The sequence below is a fragment of the Alligator mississippiensis genome, chromosome 2 (assembly GCF_030867095.1).
Source record: "Alligator mississippiensis isolate rAllMis1 chromosome 2, rAllMis1, whole genome shotgun sequence".
In the NCBI taxonomy this organism is placed as follows: Eukaryota; Metazoa; Chordata; order Crocodylia; family Alligatoridae; genus Alligator; species Alligator mississippiensis.
The window spans coordinates 27674655-27692998 of NC_081825.1; the positions used below are offsets into that span (position 1 = coordinate 27674655).

Sequence of the window (18344 nt, forward strand, 5' to 3'; positions counted from 1 at the left end):
TACAAATTGTTCTAGCCAAGCAGACCCATTTCCAGGTGTCCCTATGAAAATGGATTTTTCTTTTTAAAGCAAAGATATCTGTAAAACAAAAATGGAAAAATTTATGCTTTTGAAGGTTTTTTGGTATGGAAATTGCTGTCTTGACAAAAAATATTACAAAGCAGGTATAGATGAGGCTTTGCAAAATTAAATAATAAAAATACCTCTTCAAATTACATAGGTCCATAGTCATTTAATGCTCTGAGTTTCATGTAGCACTGTGAGAGATCTCTGAATTATTAAGTTGGTTTCACTTGGATTGATTCATAAGGAATGGTTTTAGACACGGCAAAAGGAGTCCAGACCTCTGCTTTCAAGATCAAATGTTTCACATTTGGACCCTTGTACTTTAAGCTATGAGCCCTCTAATTATATTGGTAAAGCATCAGCCAACTGTGGGACCTAGACAAATGTTGCAGAAGAACGGCTGAGAGATCTCTAGGAGGAGAGTTGGGTCATTAGTTCCCCAGAAAGTTTCCATGAGGGACCTCTAAAGGAACAGTAAGGGGAGCAGTTCAGCTGGCTTCCAGAATACAAGCCAGGATAAGGAAGCCTCACAACCAACCCCAGATGACCCAGAAACATGGTAAATGGGCCTTGTGGTACAGTCCAGAAAGAGAAAATAATTAGACTTGAGAGAGAATTTGCTGGGAGCTGTCTCCCCAGCAATGCTTAACCTCAAAAGCCCCACAACTTTGTAAAAGTATGGTGGTAGATGTGTGTGATCTTTGAGGAAACAAAGGGAGAAGAGGAAATCAGCTGTCTGAATGTTTTTAAGAGATTTTGGATTTGTGTTTTAGGTAAAAGATTCCGCTTTGCATTTTTAGCAGTTACCAGTGTAACAAAATAGACAGCCTTTTGGTGAACATGGGGAAAGGAAAACTGTTCTTAGCTTGTTTAAGTAGGCGTGCCATAAAACTTTAACAAGATCTGCCAGGAAAATGTTATGTTTCTGAATGGATGAATATGGACATGAATTGCTTCCTTATAACACTAAAAGAGGAGAATGTTCATTTTCTCTTTCACTTCAGCTTAAGGGAAGAGCAATGGAATAATGTGGTGCTTGAAGATCTTTTGGAGAATATAGAAATGGATACATTCTTGGCACTTTACAACCAGGTAAGGGTGTAATGAAATAAAAGACTACTTTTTAAATTGCTGCTTTATCTGGAAATTGAGGGTAACATGAAAACAAGGTTGTCTTAAGCATATCATTCTTTTCCTTCTCTAATCCTTCCAAATACATTTTGAGCCCAGTCCTGCTAAGGTAATCATGATGTTCACTACCTCAGTTACTTCAGGCTTAGTAGCTTGAGTAACCTTGAGTACATCACCAGTGTACTACAGCAGACAGTGGTACCCTCCAATGTATGTGCCTGTCCATGTGGGCTGTCTCTGAACCACAAGTAGTGTTGCTACACTTGTGTGGCTTTGTGGACAGGCTAATTGGCACTTTAAAAGGAGGCAGCATGTTTGAAAATGCAGTTGCCTGGTCTTGGAAAGTTTGCAGTACCCACTGAGAGAGAGAGTAGTAAATACTATGCTCACTAGTATATACTTTCCATTATGTATCTTGTGTGTGTATAATTTGCATTTTCTTCAGCTTAGAAAATAAAAATTATTCCAATTCCTTATTTACTTGCAGTCTTATATCCTGAGGGTCTTATGTTAGAGCAGTGCTTTTATTTAGGTCTAAATTGATATGGGAGTATATTTACATTAACATTTCAAACCTATTCAACAGAAGTGGTTAGAGATACAGAACATGTATATATGACTTTTTGCTTTCTATTCATTCTAATTTTTAAAAAGGCTACCTCTTCAGCTAGCACAGTTTATTAGCCTCTACTGATAGATATACCTCCAGAAGGCAGAGAACTATATGAGATGCAGGCTAAAGTAGCCACTGGGAGAAGTTGGAGTAAGGGGTGGTGCCTAAGCACCAGTCCTCAAAAGTAGTTAGGATTCTCCCCCATGTACCCTCCCCTGAGATGAGGTGCATAAGCCAAGACAGTCCTTCTCACAAAAAAGACAGAGACCCTTGTGCCTAGGGATCTCCATAAATCACGCAGGAAGTACCCCCTGCAGTGGTTCCTTTAATGTTTTTCATTTTGCCTCTTGCCCACCCCCCGTGCCGATTGGCAGAGGGGCCCTGCCAACTGGGCCATTTGCTGCTGCTAAAATATGCTACTGTGGATTAAAGCACATGTATAGATATGCCCACTAGGTATTTTATCCAACTGCAGGACTACACAGAGTCAGAACCCTTCTCTGTCTTCCCAATGAATATTTATTTATAGAGAGTGAAACAGCTTCAGTAGTAAGGATTAAGAGAAACTTGCCCTAGAGTACCTACTAGCCTGGGGCACTATACTGGGATGTGGGATATCATGGGTTTAGTTCCTTGATTTGAATTGGGTAGAGTAGGATTTCAAACACATCTGATTACTGGTTGTAATGATACACCACCAAAGTCTTTTGCATGGGGTAAGCATGTCCTGAGGACAGATCTGCTTCTTTAGCTGTCTTTTGATTTTCTTGTTTGCTTTTCTTTTCCAAAACCATTTTATCAAACCATCTCACCACCTTGTTGGCTTTGGCTGTCTGACATTTGGCAAGCAGTCACTAATGACTGAATCCTGTTTAATACTTAAATTCCTTCCAATGGTATTTCTGTTTCCACAGCCTACTGCACACAGAGTTCATAGTGTTTACCCAGGAACTTTTTTGCGTAGGTGAAAAGAATAGTTTTGCAGCCAGTCATGACAATTTCTACTGTACACTTTTGTAAACTTCTTACAACAGAAATATTCATGGGATGGTAACTCTCAAGCCAGTTATGCATGTAAAACTGCAAATCCTATACTGGCTCATTTATAGCTTTAATAGTTTACATAAGACAAATGAGAGGCAAGGAATTTTCGTGGTAGCTTCAATTGGATCAACCGTATATTTGAGAGAGTTGTCGGCTGAGCTTCCAGGCACAAAGTGCCATTCTTCAGATCACCTTTTGATGGAACTTTGCACCGAACAACTTGTCCAACACCTCTCCCAAATATACAGTTGATCCAAAAAAGATATCAGACAAAAAAAATCACTCCATACACTGTTCCTGAATCATCATGGTTATAAGCTCCACTTATAATGCTGAGATGGTTCCAGCTTTATTTTTTCAGTAACATATATTCATGGAGCAGTATCCCATTTAACAAAATTATTTTAACAAGTAGCAGTTCAATGGGCAATGATAACGAAATATTCATTTAAATGAGATAATAACATTTAGAGATTCCTGATGTCAGTCTGTATGGTAATTAAAGAGTGTAAGGTGCTCTTCCAGGACAGAAGAGACTAAATCTTTTGTTCAGTTCAACATTGCCTTTATGACTAGATTAGCTTCTGAAGTTAAATGTGTTGTGTGAACTTTTGCATACAGTGCTATGCATTCTACACCTTAAATTTGAAAAAAGGTACAAGAGAGATACAAGATAAAGTTAACTTCTATTGATCAAGAGAAAATAAACCATCAGATAAGTTTTGGAAACTGCAAAGACTTATGGACCCTTTTGAAACATATTGTACTTTGGACTTCACTGATCTCTAAGGTTTAAGTAATTTATGGCATGTGAACTCTTTTCATGCTTTTTTTTCTAGCTCTCACATACACCAGTTGTTACAAGATTAATATCTGCAAATTATGAACAATATTCTGACTTTAAAGATGCACTCTTTTACTATTAGCACTCCTGGTATCTGTGTCTGGGTAATTTCAAGACATTTAAATCAGAGATTGTTTGATAATTGTGTGGACTAATTAGGAAAATGGTCTGGAGCCTCAAATGTACCATTATGATATTTACTTAGCAATGACATGGCCTGTTAAAAACCAGACTGCCACTTATACAGTGGGAATTGTAAAACCAGAGGATAAAGATGGCATTAGGGTCTTGGTCTGCTTGGGGACTGCTACATTTCCTGGGCTTAAATGATGTAACACAGCAAGCTCATGCACAAAGTGGTGGAATCGCCATCCTTGGAGTTGTTTAAAAGGAGGCTGGATAAGCACCTTGTTAAGCTAGTTTGAGCTCTTTAAGCGCCCGTCTATGGCAGGGGACTGGACTTGATGATTTTACATGCCCCTTCCAGTCCACTGACTCTATGACTCTATGGCTCTAAAATAATCCAGCTTCTCAATTCTACAACCCACCTTCAGAAAATGTCCTTACCTCGAAATTTTCACAGATATTGGGGGAGTTTGTTCCTCTGCTGCTGTTTTCTGGAAGGATTAGAATTTGGATAAATTCAATTTCTAATACAGTTACAACATCACTACCTCTCAGAGTTTGTGTATATTCAAATGTTGCGGTACCTCCAGGCTGGTTCTTGGGCATAATACATAATCTGAGTCTACAAGAGGAGACCCACACCACTAATGATGAGAGCTAGGAATGTTTTTCTCAATATTTCATGCCATTGCATTAAGGCTGAAAGCTTTACACGTGACTCAGTTGTAAGGTTTTTACTTTCTGTTTAGGATTCTGTAGACTAGAGAGGAAGGCCACAAGCAGACAGAGACACTCCATTTAGAACAGAGGGCTTGAGTGTTCTCTAGCTTAAGGCAGGGCTCTTAAACTCATCTGGTCCGACTGCACAGGACCAGTCTGTGGGCCTGATGAATGTTGCAGGGCTGGCCCCATAGGTCAGATTAGGTCCAAGAACCACCCACTCCACCAGATCCAGAGTCAGTGGTTCTTGATCCAGCTGGTTCAGGACTCCGCTTTTCATGGTACCTACTCTGGCTAAATCAGGATATGAACTTCACATGGCGCACAGTCCAGCTGGTCCAGAGAGGACACCGTGTTCAGCACGAATCCCAGACTGGCTGAAGTGGGTATCCCATATGGCTCAGTCCCAAACTGGGCAGAGCAAGGACCAGCTCTGACATGAGGGGGACCCAGAGGTTCCTACCACCCTCCCCACGTGCCTCTAGGCAGTCCAGGACTGTGCGGCATACAGCGTCCCCTTCAAGACCCATGCTGCGCTTGGCATCCACTCCAGACCAGCTGGATTGTGCAGCTCATGTACCAGACTAGCTGGAGTCGGTGTAATCCCACATCAGCCGGGGTGGGTGCCAGGGATGTTGGATCCAGCATGTGAGGGAAAGACCATGAACTGCCAGCACCAGGAGCTGGATGATGTGGCTCCACCGCATCTTTGACACCCCTGGCTTAGGGGTTACTCATCCTCTGACTGAATGGAAGAAAAAATGCAATCTGGCTCCTTTTCAGCTAGCTGCCCTAGGAAGTTTTTGGACATCATTTATAAGTACTTGTGTTTGTTATGGTAGCCCCTAAGGACCAACCCAGAATAGGGCCTAATTCTGCCAGGTAATATATAAATATATGGTATGAGGTAGCACTCAGCTCAACCCTTACTAAATCCAAATAACTATTTTTTGCATTGCTGTACTGGCAGTTGAAAATCTTGGAATCTGTCAAGCTTGATCAGATCATTAGAAGGCAGACACACGGTTGCCACCTAAAATGTATTCCAGTATTGTTTTATCAAGTTTCTAAAAAGCTACACACACATACAGAATCGATTCTTCCAACTTGAGAAATGCATGTTTCAGGAGACTGATAGATGTAAGCAATGTATTTCATAGTTGTCATGGAATCTAGTCCTTTGGCTTGGCACACTAAAAAGTGAACAAAGTGATCCTGAATAATAGCCCGCATAGTTAGCCTGCAGACAGAAAAACATTTGGCACCAGAGAAAATTCAGAGTATTGATGCATTGAAAACCTGAACTATTGTTGAACACCTATAACTACTAGATGCACTGTACAAGATGGAGGACTTGTGGTTGAAGTTTTATTTATGTGACAGACATCCTAAACAACATATTTACTTGCATGCACACATACCCATTCCCCAAAAATCAACCCCCTTGAATTGGGATGCATGTCTTCATAGTTTCATAGTTTGTAGGGTCGGAATGGACCTTGACAGATCATCAAGTCCGACCACCTGCCATGGCAGGAAAGAGCAAACGACCCCAGCAAGGTGTTCATCTAGCCTCCTCTTAAAGACCCCCGGGGCAGGAGCCAGCACCACTTCTCTTGGAAGTTTGTTCCAGATCTTAGCTGCCCTGACTATGAAGTAGCGCCTCCTGATGTCTAGTCTAAATCTTAAGTGGGAAAGCTGAATTTCTGCCCAGAATAGAAACACCTTGCTTTGATTCATGGTCCACCTGGCAGCAGAAGTGACATTTTTAGTCAGGCAGCTAAGGGAGTCCATTGACTTAATGGCTTGTTGTTCTTCACTCCAGGCATATTAATGATTGTCTCTCCTTTTTATTGTCTTGTTGTTTCACAAATGAAGGTAACCTTTCTTCTGGCAATTCTTTTGTCTGTTGTCTGCTCCTTGTCTCTCTTCTTTTTAACAGCTCTGGAGACTCTTAGCTCTTTTCAAAATTGTAGATCCAACTGTGGAAACCAGCCTTCAGCAGCAGCTAGGGTTTCAGCTTTTCCTTAAGCAAGAGAGGGCAAGTGAGCTGAATATTAGGCTCTGTCTCTACTTTATACAGCCATAAGTCTGGAATAATCTTTTTTTTTTTCCATTCTGTCTTCCCAGAGACAAAGTGTGTGTCTTATTTAGAGAGGAGGCATGTGGTGTATGAGAAAATAGTCTTTTTGTGTGCCCCATATAAAATCAGCATGTGGATAGAAAATAATGTTTTTATTGATTGATATATATAAGCAAGGAGATGTGCTCAAAACAGAGGATATTCTGTGTATCTAATTTTCATAATACAGATACCTGCCTGCTGATATACAGAAGAAAACTCTTGTCCACAGCAGGTATAACAATAGCCTCCAACCTAAAACTTGCCTACTGCTCATATTTCTGAGAGGAAAGGTCTGAAGAGTCGATTAACAAGGTGCACAGGGTAGGGTGTTTGTAATTTCTGTTCATGTTGAATTCTGAGTGTTCTTCCTAGAAAACAGATAGACTGGGAAAACAAATAAAATGGGAAATTATATAAAATCTACCGTGTACAATTGACAGAGCAGAAATTAGTGTGGCAAGTACTAGCTAGCCTTTATTATTTCTATGCTATTTATACAAGTTGCTGGTTTTAAATTGAATTTGGAACTAAGTTCATTACTGTAAGTTAGTATAATTCCCACTGAAGTTAGCTACAGGTGCTCAATAATTGTTCACGTACCTAATTTTAAGTTGTTCAGATTCAATGTTTTGGCCCTAGTATCTTTATTTAGTTACATCTCCCATTTAGACCAGTGAGTTATGATGGGTTCAGGATCTTAAGCCCCTTACTCAATAATCTGATTTTAAATAAGCATACCGTTGTAGCCCCAGGTACCTTAGTCATTGTTTGCACAAGCCCCAGATGATCTGGGTGGAGTTTCATGTGTAAAGGGCAAAGCAAATGTGAAATCACACCTCAGATAGAATTAATTGATTTTTGCATTAGTTATTCAAAGAGGTATTACTCAGTCTCAGTCATTTTGACTTCCTTGCAGTAGTTCTGCTGATGCTGATTTAAATTACTGTTCATATATGAATGTTTTTGCTTTGGGTAAATTCAAAAAACACAAATTCAGATACAGCAACACAAGAAATATCTAGTATTCCCACATGTTATTAGACAGAGGAATTTGTTTTACTCTGTGGAGTAGAGCCCCTAAATGAATTCTTCCCAGTTGGAAAGGGCAACACCAGGCCTTAAGCAGTAAGCACCCTACCCCAATCTTTTAGCAGTTCATAGATCCTGAGTGTGATTCATTTACAGCAAAATCTCTGTTATCCGGTACTTCACCAACTGGAATACCTTATTAACTGCAATTTCGGCACTGTGCTGGAAGTGGTGGGATGCACACAGCGCCGCACCATGCCTCTTTGTTTCTTGCTGTGCTGGCGGGGGGTGGGGAAACTCACACATGGCGATGGCCACTGCCACCATCCACCACCCTGCACTGCTGCACTCTCCCCCCCACCCCACTGCTCTGCATCTGGCCAGAAACCCTGTGCCTCAGGTAGATGGCACTTTTAGCTTACTGGCATCTCCCATGCCCCACTCTTGCCGGATAACAGGGATTTTACTGTATTTTGAAATACTGTAGTTGACAGCCATGCTGTAGCGAGGATTATGTAATCATTCCCTCTTGGGGCTTTCTGCAGGGATTTAACCCCAGACCTCTTTAGCTAACAGCATGAACTAGGTCTGCCTGATGAGACAGTGTGAGATGTAGAACTGCATTTCAGGCACCTAAAATGGGTGTGAGGCAGAATTTATGAGCCTAAATCCCTAGAAGCCTTGTACTCCCACAACTGAAGAACCTATTAGGCATCCAAGGTTCTTTTGGTAAATCCAGTATCTTTTATTAGATCAACTGAAATAGTTGGAAAAAAATCTTCTTTCCAAGCTTTCAGGTACAAACATCCTTCTTCAGGCTGAGGAAGTGTCTGCAGATGTTCTGAGCTCTTCCTGGATGAGATAGAATAAAATAGAAGCCAGAGGCCTGTATGCAAGAACGCTAGTCAGTGAAAATGCAAATTGAGGCAGTTAGTGGTTAAGAAACAGGTGGTTGGGAGGGGCGGGGGGACGGGGGTAGACCTGGTAATGATAAAATCCAGCTAGTAAATAGTAGAGAGGTAATCTGGGGAATCAGATGTTAGGCAGCTTAGTGTGCCATAAAGCCAATGTCTATATTTAGTCCATGATTTTGTATCCAGTAGGTTGATGAAGTGAAGTTTGTAGGCTGGTCTGTGAAAGGTATTTTGTAAATTCCCTTTGAGGATTAGAACTGAGAGATTGGAGAGAGACTGGTTGTCTTGTGAGAAATGTGCCCCCACAGGTAACTGGGTATTTTTGTCTTTGATAGATTTTCAGTGTGTGTTCGTTCTGGTATGTAGTTGTTGTTTGGTTTCTCATGCATCTTTTTCATCAAGGCATTTAGTGCACCGGATGAGATATCTGGCATTTCTGGAGGTGCAGGTATAAGATTCAGTAATGTTGATGGTTTTGTTGTGGGGTGTGGTTATTGTGGAGGTGGTGAAGATGTGTTGGCAGGTTTTACATTTCTTATTCAGTGACCATATTTAGGTTCAGCTAGTTCCCAAGGAATCTAAACCGTAGCTTCTGAATGGTGAAGAAGTGCCCTAGGCTGAGTAGCTAGGTGTCTAATTACCATCAAATGTATTGTGATCCAGCTAAGCTCTGCCTGAGTCTGCAGAGGGACATCCCTGAGTCAGGTGGAGAAGCTCCAGAAAGTACTGGGATTTCAGCATTTCTTATTGTCTAGGACTAGATGCTTCCTGCTCAGCATGTGGGTTTTTGTGGATTAGCCTTTAGAGGTGAGTCATAAAATCTGTGAATCACCTCTAATCTTTTGTTGTCTATAAAGAGAAATTAGTCACCTACCTCATTTTTTTAAAATTACCCTCCTGGGTCCAGTCACCTAATTTTAATGAATTACAAAGTATAAATCATCTCATTTCAGGTCGCTGTCTGAAAGGCAAGAGTAGACTCATAAATCTCTGTATGTTATCTATCCCTCTTAGGGGGCAAAGATTATCAAGGGTTATTGCAGGTTACAGCTGCATATAGATACATGTCAGGATATACGGTAGAATCATAAAATCAGAAAAAAGGTACTACTAGTGAGAGCATAAAATATGGAGCATAAATTGGCTTCTCCAATTTAACCTCTTTCAAAACATCACACTCTGGGATATGTGCTGCTATAACCTACAGTGAAGTCTAGCCATGGACAGGTGTTATATTTGTAGTGCTAAATATGCCTTTGGAGTCCTACAAAAAGCAAGCGTACAGCCATTCAGCACCACAAAGATGGTAAATCTGCTACAGAATATTAACACTTTCAAAGAGCAGCTTCCCAGCAGTGCTAGTTACACATAGGACCATAGTCATCCTCTCCTCCTGCCCCTCTCCAAAGGAGAGAGAGTGCCTGCTCCCTTATAGCACACCCAGCTACACCTTGCCACTGCATGACAGCAGTTGCTGGAGCTACCAGGAGTAGCGACCACTGACTGGGCAGGGGGACCAATCAGCAGTTGCCACCAGAGGGGCTGATGCCAACTTGATGTAGCCGCAGCAGAGAGGCAGCCTGTGTTTTGTGGGATTTGGGGAACAAAGAAGACCCCTATTGCCCCTGGCTGGAGTCACTCACATTTGCAGCTGCTTTGTGTCTCTCCAGCCAGGGGTCTTGAACAACTATATGATGCCTAGTGCTAAATTTCTGTAGTGCTGCAAAGTACTGATACCTTTTGTAGCACTACAAATGAACTCCTGTCCATACCTGTAGTGTAGTTCCATTGTGGTGTCTGAGCACCAAACTGCAAATGGGTATAGTCCTCCAATCACGTCCTGTATGCTCCCTGACCTGGCAATATTAGCTACCCACTCCATTTCCCCATCGCACGCTCATCATTTTCGCTTTAAACTGAAACAAGGGTGTTGGGTGTCTATGTGAAGGGTGCTGCTCATAGCCAGATTGTAGACAGTCATAATCACTTCATTTACATTAATCTACTCATTTGTACCAGGTCAGTGTGTGGTTTGTTACTTCTCTTGCATTTGACAGAATTCATATTTTGCAGAAATTACTGTGCTATAAGCAGCTCTGAATGAGAATGACTTTGGATGTTTCTTCATTATCCAACTGACATTCTGTATGGAATCTAAGAAACAGAGAGTAAGACAAGCTACATGTTTAAGAGAACAGTTTTAGAAAATGTCAGGATATTTTTGTCATCCTTGTATAAATTATTAAATTAAATGTCTTACCTGAGGTATCCAGACTTTCAGAAAGAAGGAATGGTGCCTTATACACTGTCAAGAAATTGATTTCTTTTTTAATTGCCTCTCATAAGATTCTGTGACAGTCAGTGTCCAAAAACTTCATACAAATAGTCGTATAGCTACTATCTATTATAAGGTTTCACACTTGCAGCTTCCTGTTATAGTTTCTGAGTATCTCCCATGTCAAGTCTATAGCAGTAGTGAAGTCCCCCATGGACTTTGTGAAGTCAGTGGCTTCCCTCTCTTTTTAGTGTAAAATCTCTGCTTGGGGTGTGGTTATAGTTTTGTTTGGTTCGTTGAGGTTTTTGTTTTATTTTGTTTGCTTGTTGATTTTTGGGATTGGGACTGTGGCATTTTCAGTAAGTGAGAAGGTAGATAGTAGTGAATGTGCAGATTGTTTTCATGGTAGAGTAGCTTTCTCAAAGAGGAAAGTTTTGCAGTGTTACCTAGGCATTTGGAGTCCAGATTTTCCTGATCTCTTCTGCAAGTCCGTTCCATACAGCTATATAAATTTTGCATGCACTCTTTTAACAGCTGCTTTGACATTTTGAATCCATCGTAGACAGAGAAAATGGTGTTTTTCCACCCTCTATTTTCTTGTTTCAGAACATCTTGTGCTTGTGACTTGGGCTTGATACTAATCCCCCACATCTGGTAGACACAGGGTACATGTACACGTTGCCCTACGTCGCTGTACAACGCACTACAGTGATGTAGTGATCATGTGAGTCTGCACATGCTCGGCAGCTACTTTACTGTAGCAGTGCACTCCCCTATTTTAGCACACTGCTATGGTGAAGTAGCAGCAAAAACTACCTGTGCACTGTGTGCAGGGTGCAGTACAAGTGGTTATTTCACCATGCTCTAGTACTTCCAGAAGGAATTACTAAATCACGGCGCAGTAACAACATTACTGTAGGAATGTGTAGATGGGCCCGCAGGCTGGTAAACAGTGTGGACTTGACTCAGTCTTCCAGAGGACCCATGGGAGTCTCACTTCAGCGTATGTGTTACTGTTTAGAGCAGCTGGAACTGAAAAGAACTATTCCAGTGTAACTACTGCAGTATCTTCTCGTAGCAGACAGAGGAGCTGAAAAGCCTATGTTGTGTGTGGTGCATTATACTTAAAATGTTTTCAGCAAAGATATAGGACCTTTGGCATTGCCTCCCCTAGCTCACTGCTTTCTCTCATACAGTACAATCAGTATAGCATCATTTATGTTGATGTGTTGCAGATTTTTGTACTGCTATACAGTTCAGAGATTGCCAGGTGGCATGGGAGTTTTGACAGCTGTGTTTTGGCTCCTGGGAAAATGTAGGGAGCAGGCTTTGTTTAGATATTCAGGAAGCCTTTGAGTCTTTGGTACTGGGGTGGAGATGAATCTACTTTACTCTTGCCCTATGGGTAGGAATGGAGATGACATGATATCTGAATGAGATGGAGGTATCCTTTGTTCTCACCACCAGTAAACATTGGCAGCAACTACATGCTGCTATTGCTGCCCATCCAAATATTCATCTGTATACTAGATATCCCAACAGCTGCATTTTCCACTGAACTGATGAACAGTAAATTACTTAAGAATGTTGATTTTAAATTGTCATAATTAGATTTCTGAATTACATCTATTTAAAAACAGCATTAATTCACGTTTCTCTTAGCTATTGTTTCATGTTATCTGCAGACCAAAGAATATACTTGTCTTTTATGATCCATTTCTTTTTTTCTTTTTTTGTTGGTTTCCTTTGCAGGAATCAGGGGTAGATACTTAATTTTATTCACTGTGAAATCTTCAATTCTAGAGCACATTTGCTTTACTTGTTTCCTGCAAATACAAGCTAGCTTCTAAATGAAAAAATAATTGTGTAGCTATTCATATGACTGTGCTGTGCTTTCATGTACTACTTACAATCCTAAAGTTCCAGGATCCAACATTAAGTGAAAGGCACTAGTGCACACACTGCTCAATGCTAGGAGTGAAAACACAGGACATAATGGTTCTCTAAGCTTTTAATATAAAAATATTCCTACTCTTTTTATTCCAACTGGTACAGTCTTTCAGGTATTCAATTAAAAGCTATTGGTATTTTTTTTTATTTTAGCGCTAAAGTTTTTTCCCTCTTATCACCAATTCTTCTAGGAGCTCCGATTGGCAGGTTATCTAACCAAACTGACAATGGTACCAGGAGGGATGTTGCACAGACTGCTGAACTTACTGCTGCCTTTAAGTTCACAGAGTGAACTTCTTTCTGTTCTGGATTCAATCAGTGATAAGTATTCAGATGGTATTATTGAAAGTGACAAAAATACAGAGGAATCTGGCAGCTGTAGAAAGAGGTAAGCATGTGAATTTTCTTCTGAGAAATGACAAATGGAAGTTATTACATTAAAGGAATAGTCTATCCAATAGACAGGGACAACATCAGTGATAACAAAAGAACAAGCAGGTGAGTAGTTTCCTTGCTAAAATGTTCTTTGAAGGGAAATAAAAACCCTATGTGAAATAGCAAAGTTTTTATCTATTTCAAGATGGTTTCAAATATCTTAGCAATAATCTGCCCAAGTTTAGGAAAAGAAAAATGTGATCTATGTACTTCACAGTTATAGCAAATTTCTTTGTTTTTCAATATTTTCCTTCCATATTTTTACTTATTGCAGCCTTTTTCTATTTTATGTTTATTGGCTTCAAATGCATTTAGTTATCAACAGTGTTTCTTTTCACTGTTGATATTGGTAAATTTACACTAAGTGCGGAAGGCAGTAAGTATTGTAAGCAATAATAGGCCTCTGGCAGACGTTACTTCCATCAAGAAATGGGCAGTTCAGTAAAAACTATCACACCATGGCTAAGTACAGACAGTGGCTCAGGGCAGATGCCGGGGGGTACTAGAGCAAGCCCTCCCTTCCCTTCTGCAGTGGCCGGGCCATAGGGAAACAGAGCAGAAGAAGGGGGCGTGGCCAGGCCCTGGCAGGTCTGAGTATGATTGGGGAGGGGTTTAAACCCCCACCCTGTCCTACAGGGACCCAACTGGGGTGTGCCTGGAGGGGGAGCGGGCAAACAGCCCTTGCCAGGCTTTGGGGGTCAGAGGGGGTTTATTTTCCCCTCTTCCCCCTGCCCTGACCCCAGCCATGGTCTGCCTCACTGAGGCAGAGCAGCCCCTGGTGGAGCGGCAAGTGTGGAGGGACCCTGAAAGGGTTTGCTCCGCCATGGCCAGACAAACCCTGGGGTCCCCCAGGGAGAGTGGACTAAACCCCCTCCCTTTGCCTCTGAGGGCCACAGGGGCCCTGACAGGGGCTGCTGCACCCCAGCCAGGCAAACCCCATCTGGGGTCCCAGGGGGAGAGGGGAGGGAGGGAAGAATAAACCCCCTTCCAGCCTGCTTCACCTTAGGGGTCCATGCCAGCCAGCAGCTGGCCACACCCCACCCCTGCTGCTGGAGAGGCAAGGGGAGGAAGGACCCTGACAGGGACTGCTCTGTCCCAGCGAGGAAGACCCCGGCTGGGGTCCCCTGTGGGGAGAGGAGAAGGAGAGGGGAATAAATCCCCTTCCTGCCCTTTTGCCTTAGGGGGCAGTGCCAGGCTGGCCTTGCTCCCATCCCTGCTGTAGCTAGAGAACAGAAGGGTGGGGCCAGCCCTGCTCTCTGGAGCAGACAGCACAGCCCAGCCCAGCCCAGCCCAGGGCTGAAAAGCATGCTGGGATGCTGGGGGACTCTCATTTAACTTAAACCAGGAAAGGGTCTTATGGACAGAAGTTCCATAAACTGGTTTGACCCCAGTCAGTTAAATCTGATACTACTTTCAACCAGGTTCATCTTAAACTAGTTTTGGCCATTTTGAAACTGGTTTATGTGCACTGAACTTTTGTTCTGTTACATGTTTAAACCAGTTTCTGATCACTTAAACCAATTTATGTGTAACTTCTCTCCCTAGCCCATGTGACCAGCTTCACATTCAAAAGGGAAGCTATCGGGGGGAGCATTTGGAAACATGCTCTGCCAGTGTTGCCAGCAAGGGAAGCAGGAGAGCTCCTGGCAGGGGCTCTCATCCCTGCCTGTAGTTGTGCTGAGACTAAGAGGTCAGCTGGGCTCCCCCTGGATGAACAAGATACTCCTCCAACCCTTGTGCAGATCTGGGGAAACTCTGTGAAGGGCAGGGGGCAGGAGTGGCAGGGCTCAAAGCTCCCCCCCCCCCCTCCCCCCCCCGATCTCTCTCTGTGTCAGTCAAATAAAGCATGTCACTTGAGTGTTGACTTACACTCTGGATTTCAAAGAGAAGTGCTAATGACTTCTTAAAGCATCAAACTTGAATGCTAGTTGAAGAAAGAGAAAATATGCAATGAGTCATAATTACATCTGCTACTATGCCTTTGGGCAGCAGATTTAGGCAGGAAGTGGGAGAGGGACAGGGAGAGGAAGAGGGAGTGGTCTGTCCTGGGATACTGGAGGACCTGGCCAGACACTATCACCCTATATATGACAGGCCACACATTCAAATTAAAGTTTGATAGGAACAAGCTTGAAAAATGTTCTACATTTTTTCACATGTATTGCTTGTTGGTCATTTTTATAGCTCATGGGCCTTTTTTATTATGTGATAATTGCTTTGCATGAGTAATGTCTAAATTTATTGTTTAAATTAACCAGTTAACTGCACAGTAAATGTAATGTCTGCCAGGGGCCACTGGTACACTTAAGTAGGTTGCAATGTGAAATATCAAAGCAGTACATTAGTCCTTTGTAAAGATATGAATTTATTTGAAATCCATGTGATATAGTATGAAACAGCTTGAATTATCTTACAGAATGTTTTCAAGCTACTATCAACATGCATTTTGAAAACTAAAATTATAGTGAAAATATTATTTTCTCAGGAAGCACCAAGGGACATGGCAAGCATTAGAGAACAAACTAAGGGAAGATCTGATAAGCAAAGGTTTGGAGAAGATGCATTGCACAAACAAGGGAAAAGAGAGGTAAAGAAAACATCAGTTTTACCTGGGGAAAATAGACAACATTTGTACCACGTATCATTTCCCAAGAGTCCTTCTCCTGTGAAATGTGTTTTAGAAATCTTGAAAGTATTCCTTAATGTATATATCCCTTCACTATTTCCCTATTTTTAGGAATACACATGGTCACATTGGTCATATTTCGAAAGACTTCATGCACACTTCCAGTGCAATAATATTAAAGTCCTTATAAGTGAAAATTTTGCCCATCTACATTTGTTTCACTTTTTACATACTTTTCCCTTTGGTTTTAGCCTTTGCAATAAGGGTATGTACTTTATTAAATATTGTATTTCATGCAAAGCAGTAGTAAATCAGGTACTGGGAAGTGGGGGTGGGAATAGAAATGATGTTTATACCTTTGTATGGTTTTCTGGGTTCTGATTATGCAGTCAAGCCTTCCAGTTTGTAACAAACTCTCTTTTTTTATAATAACTTTTAAATTCAATTTGCTTTTCTTCATTTAGCCTGATAAAGAAACAGCAACTTGCACTTATGGAAAGAGCATCATTCTTTCATCTGGAGTGTTTGTCTAGTCATCCTTTTGTGGAAACTTCCGGCCAGCCCAATTCACTCAACACTGCAACTGCAGAGGCCATAGAGCTGTTAGGCACTGGGGAGAAGATATTTCTCTTCCGTGATGAAATAGATCCAGTATTTTGTTTGCATAGTTCTCCAAAAAAAAAGAAAAAGAATTTTCTCAATTCCAAAAAGGCTGTTTTTGCAAGCATGGAGTGATGATGGATGGAGAAATCAACTGAATGCATTCATGGGTGAATTTTTCACTGTGCACTTTTCTGAAGATCTGACTAATTAGCTCTGCAGTGAAGCATCACATTCTACACATGCATTGGTATTAGGGCACAGTAAATTAATTAATTCCATCCTGGCTCAGACTGCTGCGGTCCTGGATACACGTGTAAACACTGCACCCAGAAGCAGCTGACTCCAGTGTGAACTATACTGGAGTTTTATTTCTGCGCATTAATTGAATACATAGTTGCACCCAGTCTGGGAAGGGAAAATTATTTCCAAAAAGATTATGAAAAAGGCTACAGTGTACAGTTTATATATTTTTAAGGAAACAGTTTTTGTATAAGTTTTAATATTATGATTTTATCAGTGTAAATAGTTTCATTTTTAAATCTGGATCCTGTCCTCCGTCATCCAGCAGTAAGCAGCATATGCCTAGTAACTACTGCATTTGTGCCTACAAGTGCCAATAGTGAATATATATGGTACACATAATGGAGGACAGGGTCTAGCCCTCACAAAAATCATTTTTTGTTATTTTGGCATGGATATTACTATGCTTTATATTTTTTTTGTAATTATTTATATGTCTAGTTAATTTATTACATGGTGTGAATCCCTGATTAACCATATTATAGGTTACAGTCTTAAGTACAGATAAATATAGGGGAAAATTTTATTGTGCCAGCTGTCAAAATGTGGTCATTTATGTGTTGTTAATAGTCACTGTTGTAAATTGGATTTTAATTTTGCAAATTGTTTCCCAAAATTACAGCTGATAGATCAGATCCTCCAAACACAGATACATGCATTTAACATAAGCAGCTCTGAGGGCTTCAGTTTTTCATTGTCACCTCTAAATTTAGCTCTAATAGGAATGTTCAGATGAGTCAAGTTCAGCACAGGCATACATTTTTATAGGACCCGACTTAATCTTTATACGGGTGGAGCAATAATGTTGTATTTGTTCACATTAAAAGAAGAAAATGGAAAAGGGTTATGCAATATTTTCACAAGGCAGTAAGGAGTACAATATTGCTTGGTATCATAGTTTTAGGTGTATTTTGAAGGTACTAGTCCAGGATTCTAGGAAATCTGTGAGAAATTCAGTTTCCATTTAAAAAGAAATTAAGACCTTAATCTTCATAGTTGACAGAAAAAGCTTGAAAACTTGCATCCTAAAAGCAACAACAGATAAATAAAAAGAACCCAAACATTAATATGTTTTAAGAATTCACTATATTTAAGCCTATTGCATGATTTTTGGAGCCTGATTTACAGTTTTTGAATGCTAATGGAATAAATATGCTTAGAAGTGGTCATGTATTCAATATATTTCTTTATGTAAAACAGGTTGCAATTGATGATAAAGGTGCCAGCTCTGGATTTATTGTAAAAATAAGCAGAAAAGTCACATTTCTTTACAAGCTAAAAACTTTATAATAAACTATGGAACCACTAATGTTTCTTTCTTATATTAACACATTTATGTGTACTGTATACACTCTGCCTACCCTGGAAATTTTCAGGAGGAGACAGGATGGTCACCTTTCTAGGTTCCCCTTACCCCAGTTGTCTTTCCTCCCTGGCACAGAGGGCTGGACCCGATGATCTTCCGAGGTCCCTTCCAGACATTCAGTCTATGAATTGACATTATGAACTGATAATCTAAATTATTTCTCATCTTGTTTTTCAG

General features: G+C 40.9%; 1 protein-coding gene across 3 annotated transcripts in view; it reads left to right on the forward strand.

Moving 5' to 3' along the window:
• Window positions 1-18110, forward strand: part of EVC2 (EvC ciliary complex subunit 2) — a 174026-nt gene extending 155916 nt beyond the window's left edge. For all 3 annotated transcript variants that reach the window (XM_059721568.1, XM_059721567.1, XM_059721569.1), the window contains 4 exons: window positions 1071-1158; window positions 13029-13225; window positions 15758-15859; window positions 16363-18110. In XM_059721568.1, coding sequence (XP_059577551.1) covers window positions 1071-1158; window positions 13029-13225; window positions 15758-15859; window positions 16363-16633 — 658 coding nt within the window. In that variant the 3' untranslated portion in view covers window positions 16634-18110. The remainder of the gene's footprint in view (window positions 1-1070; window positions 1159-13028; window positions 13226-15757; window positions 15860-16362) is intronic.
• The last annotated feature ends 234 nt before the right edge of the window (window positions 18111-18344 follow it).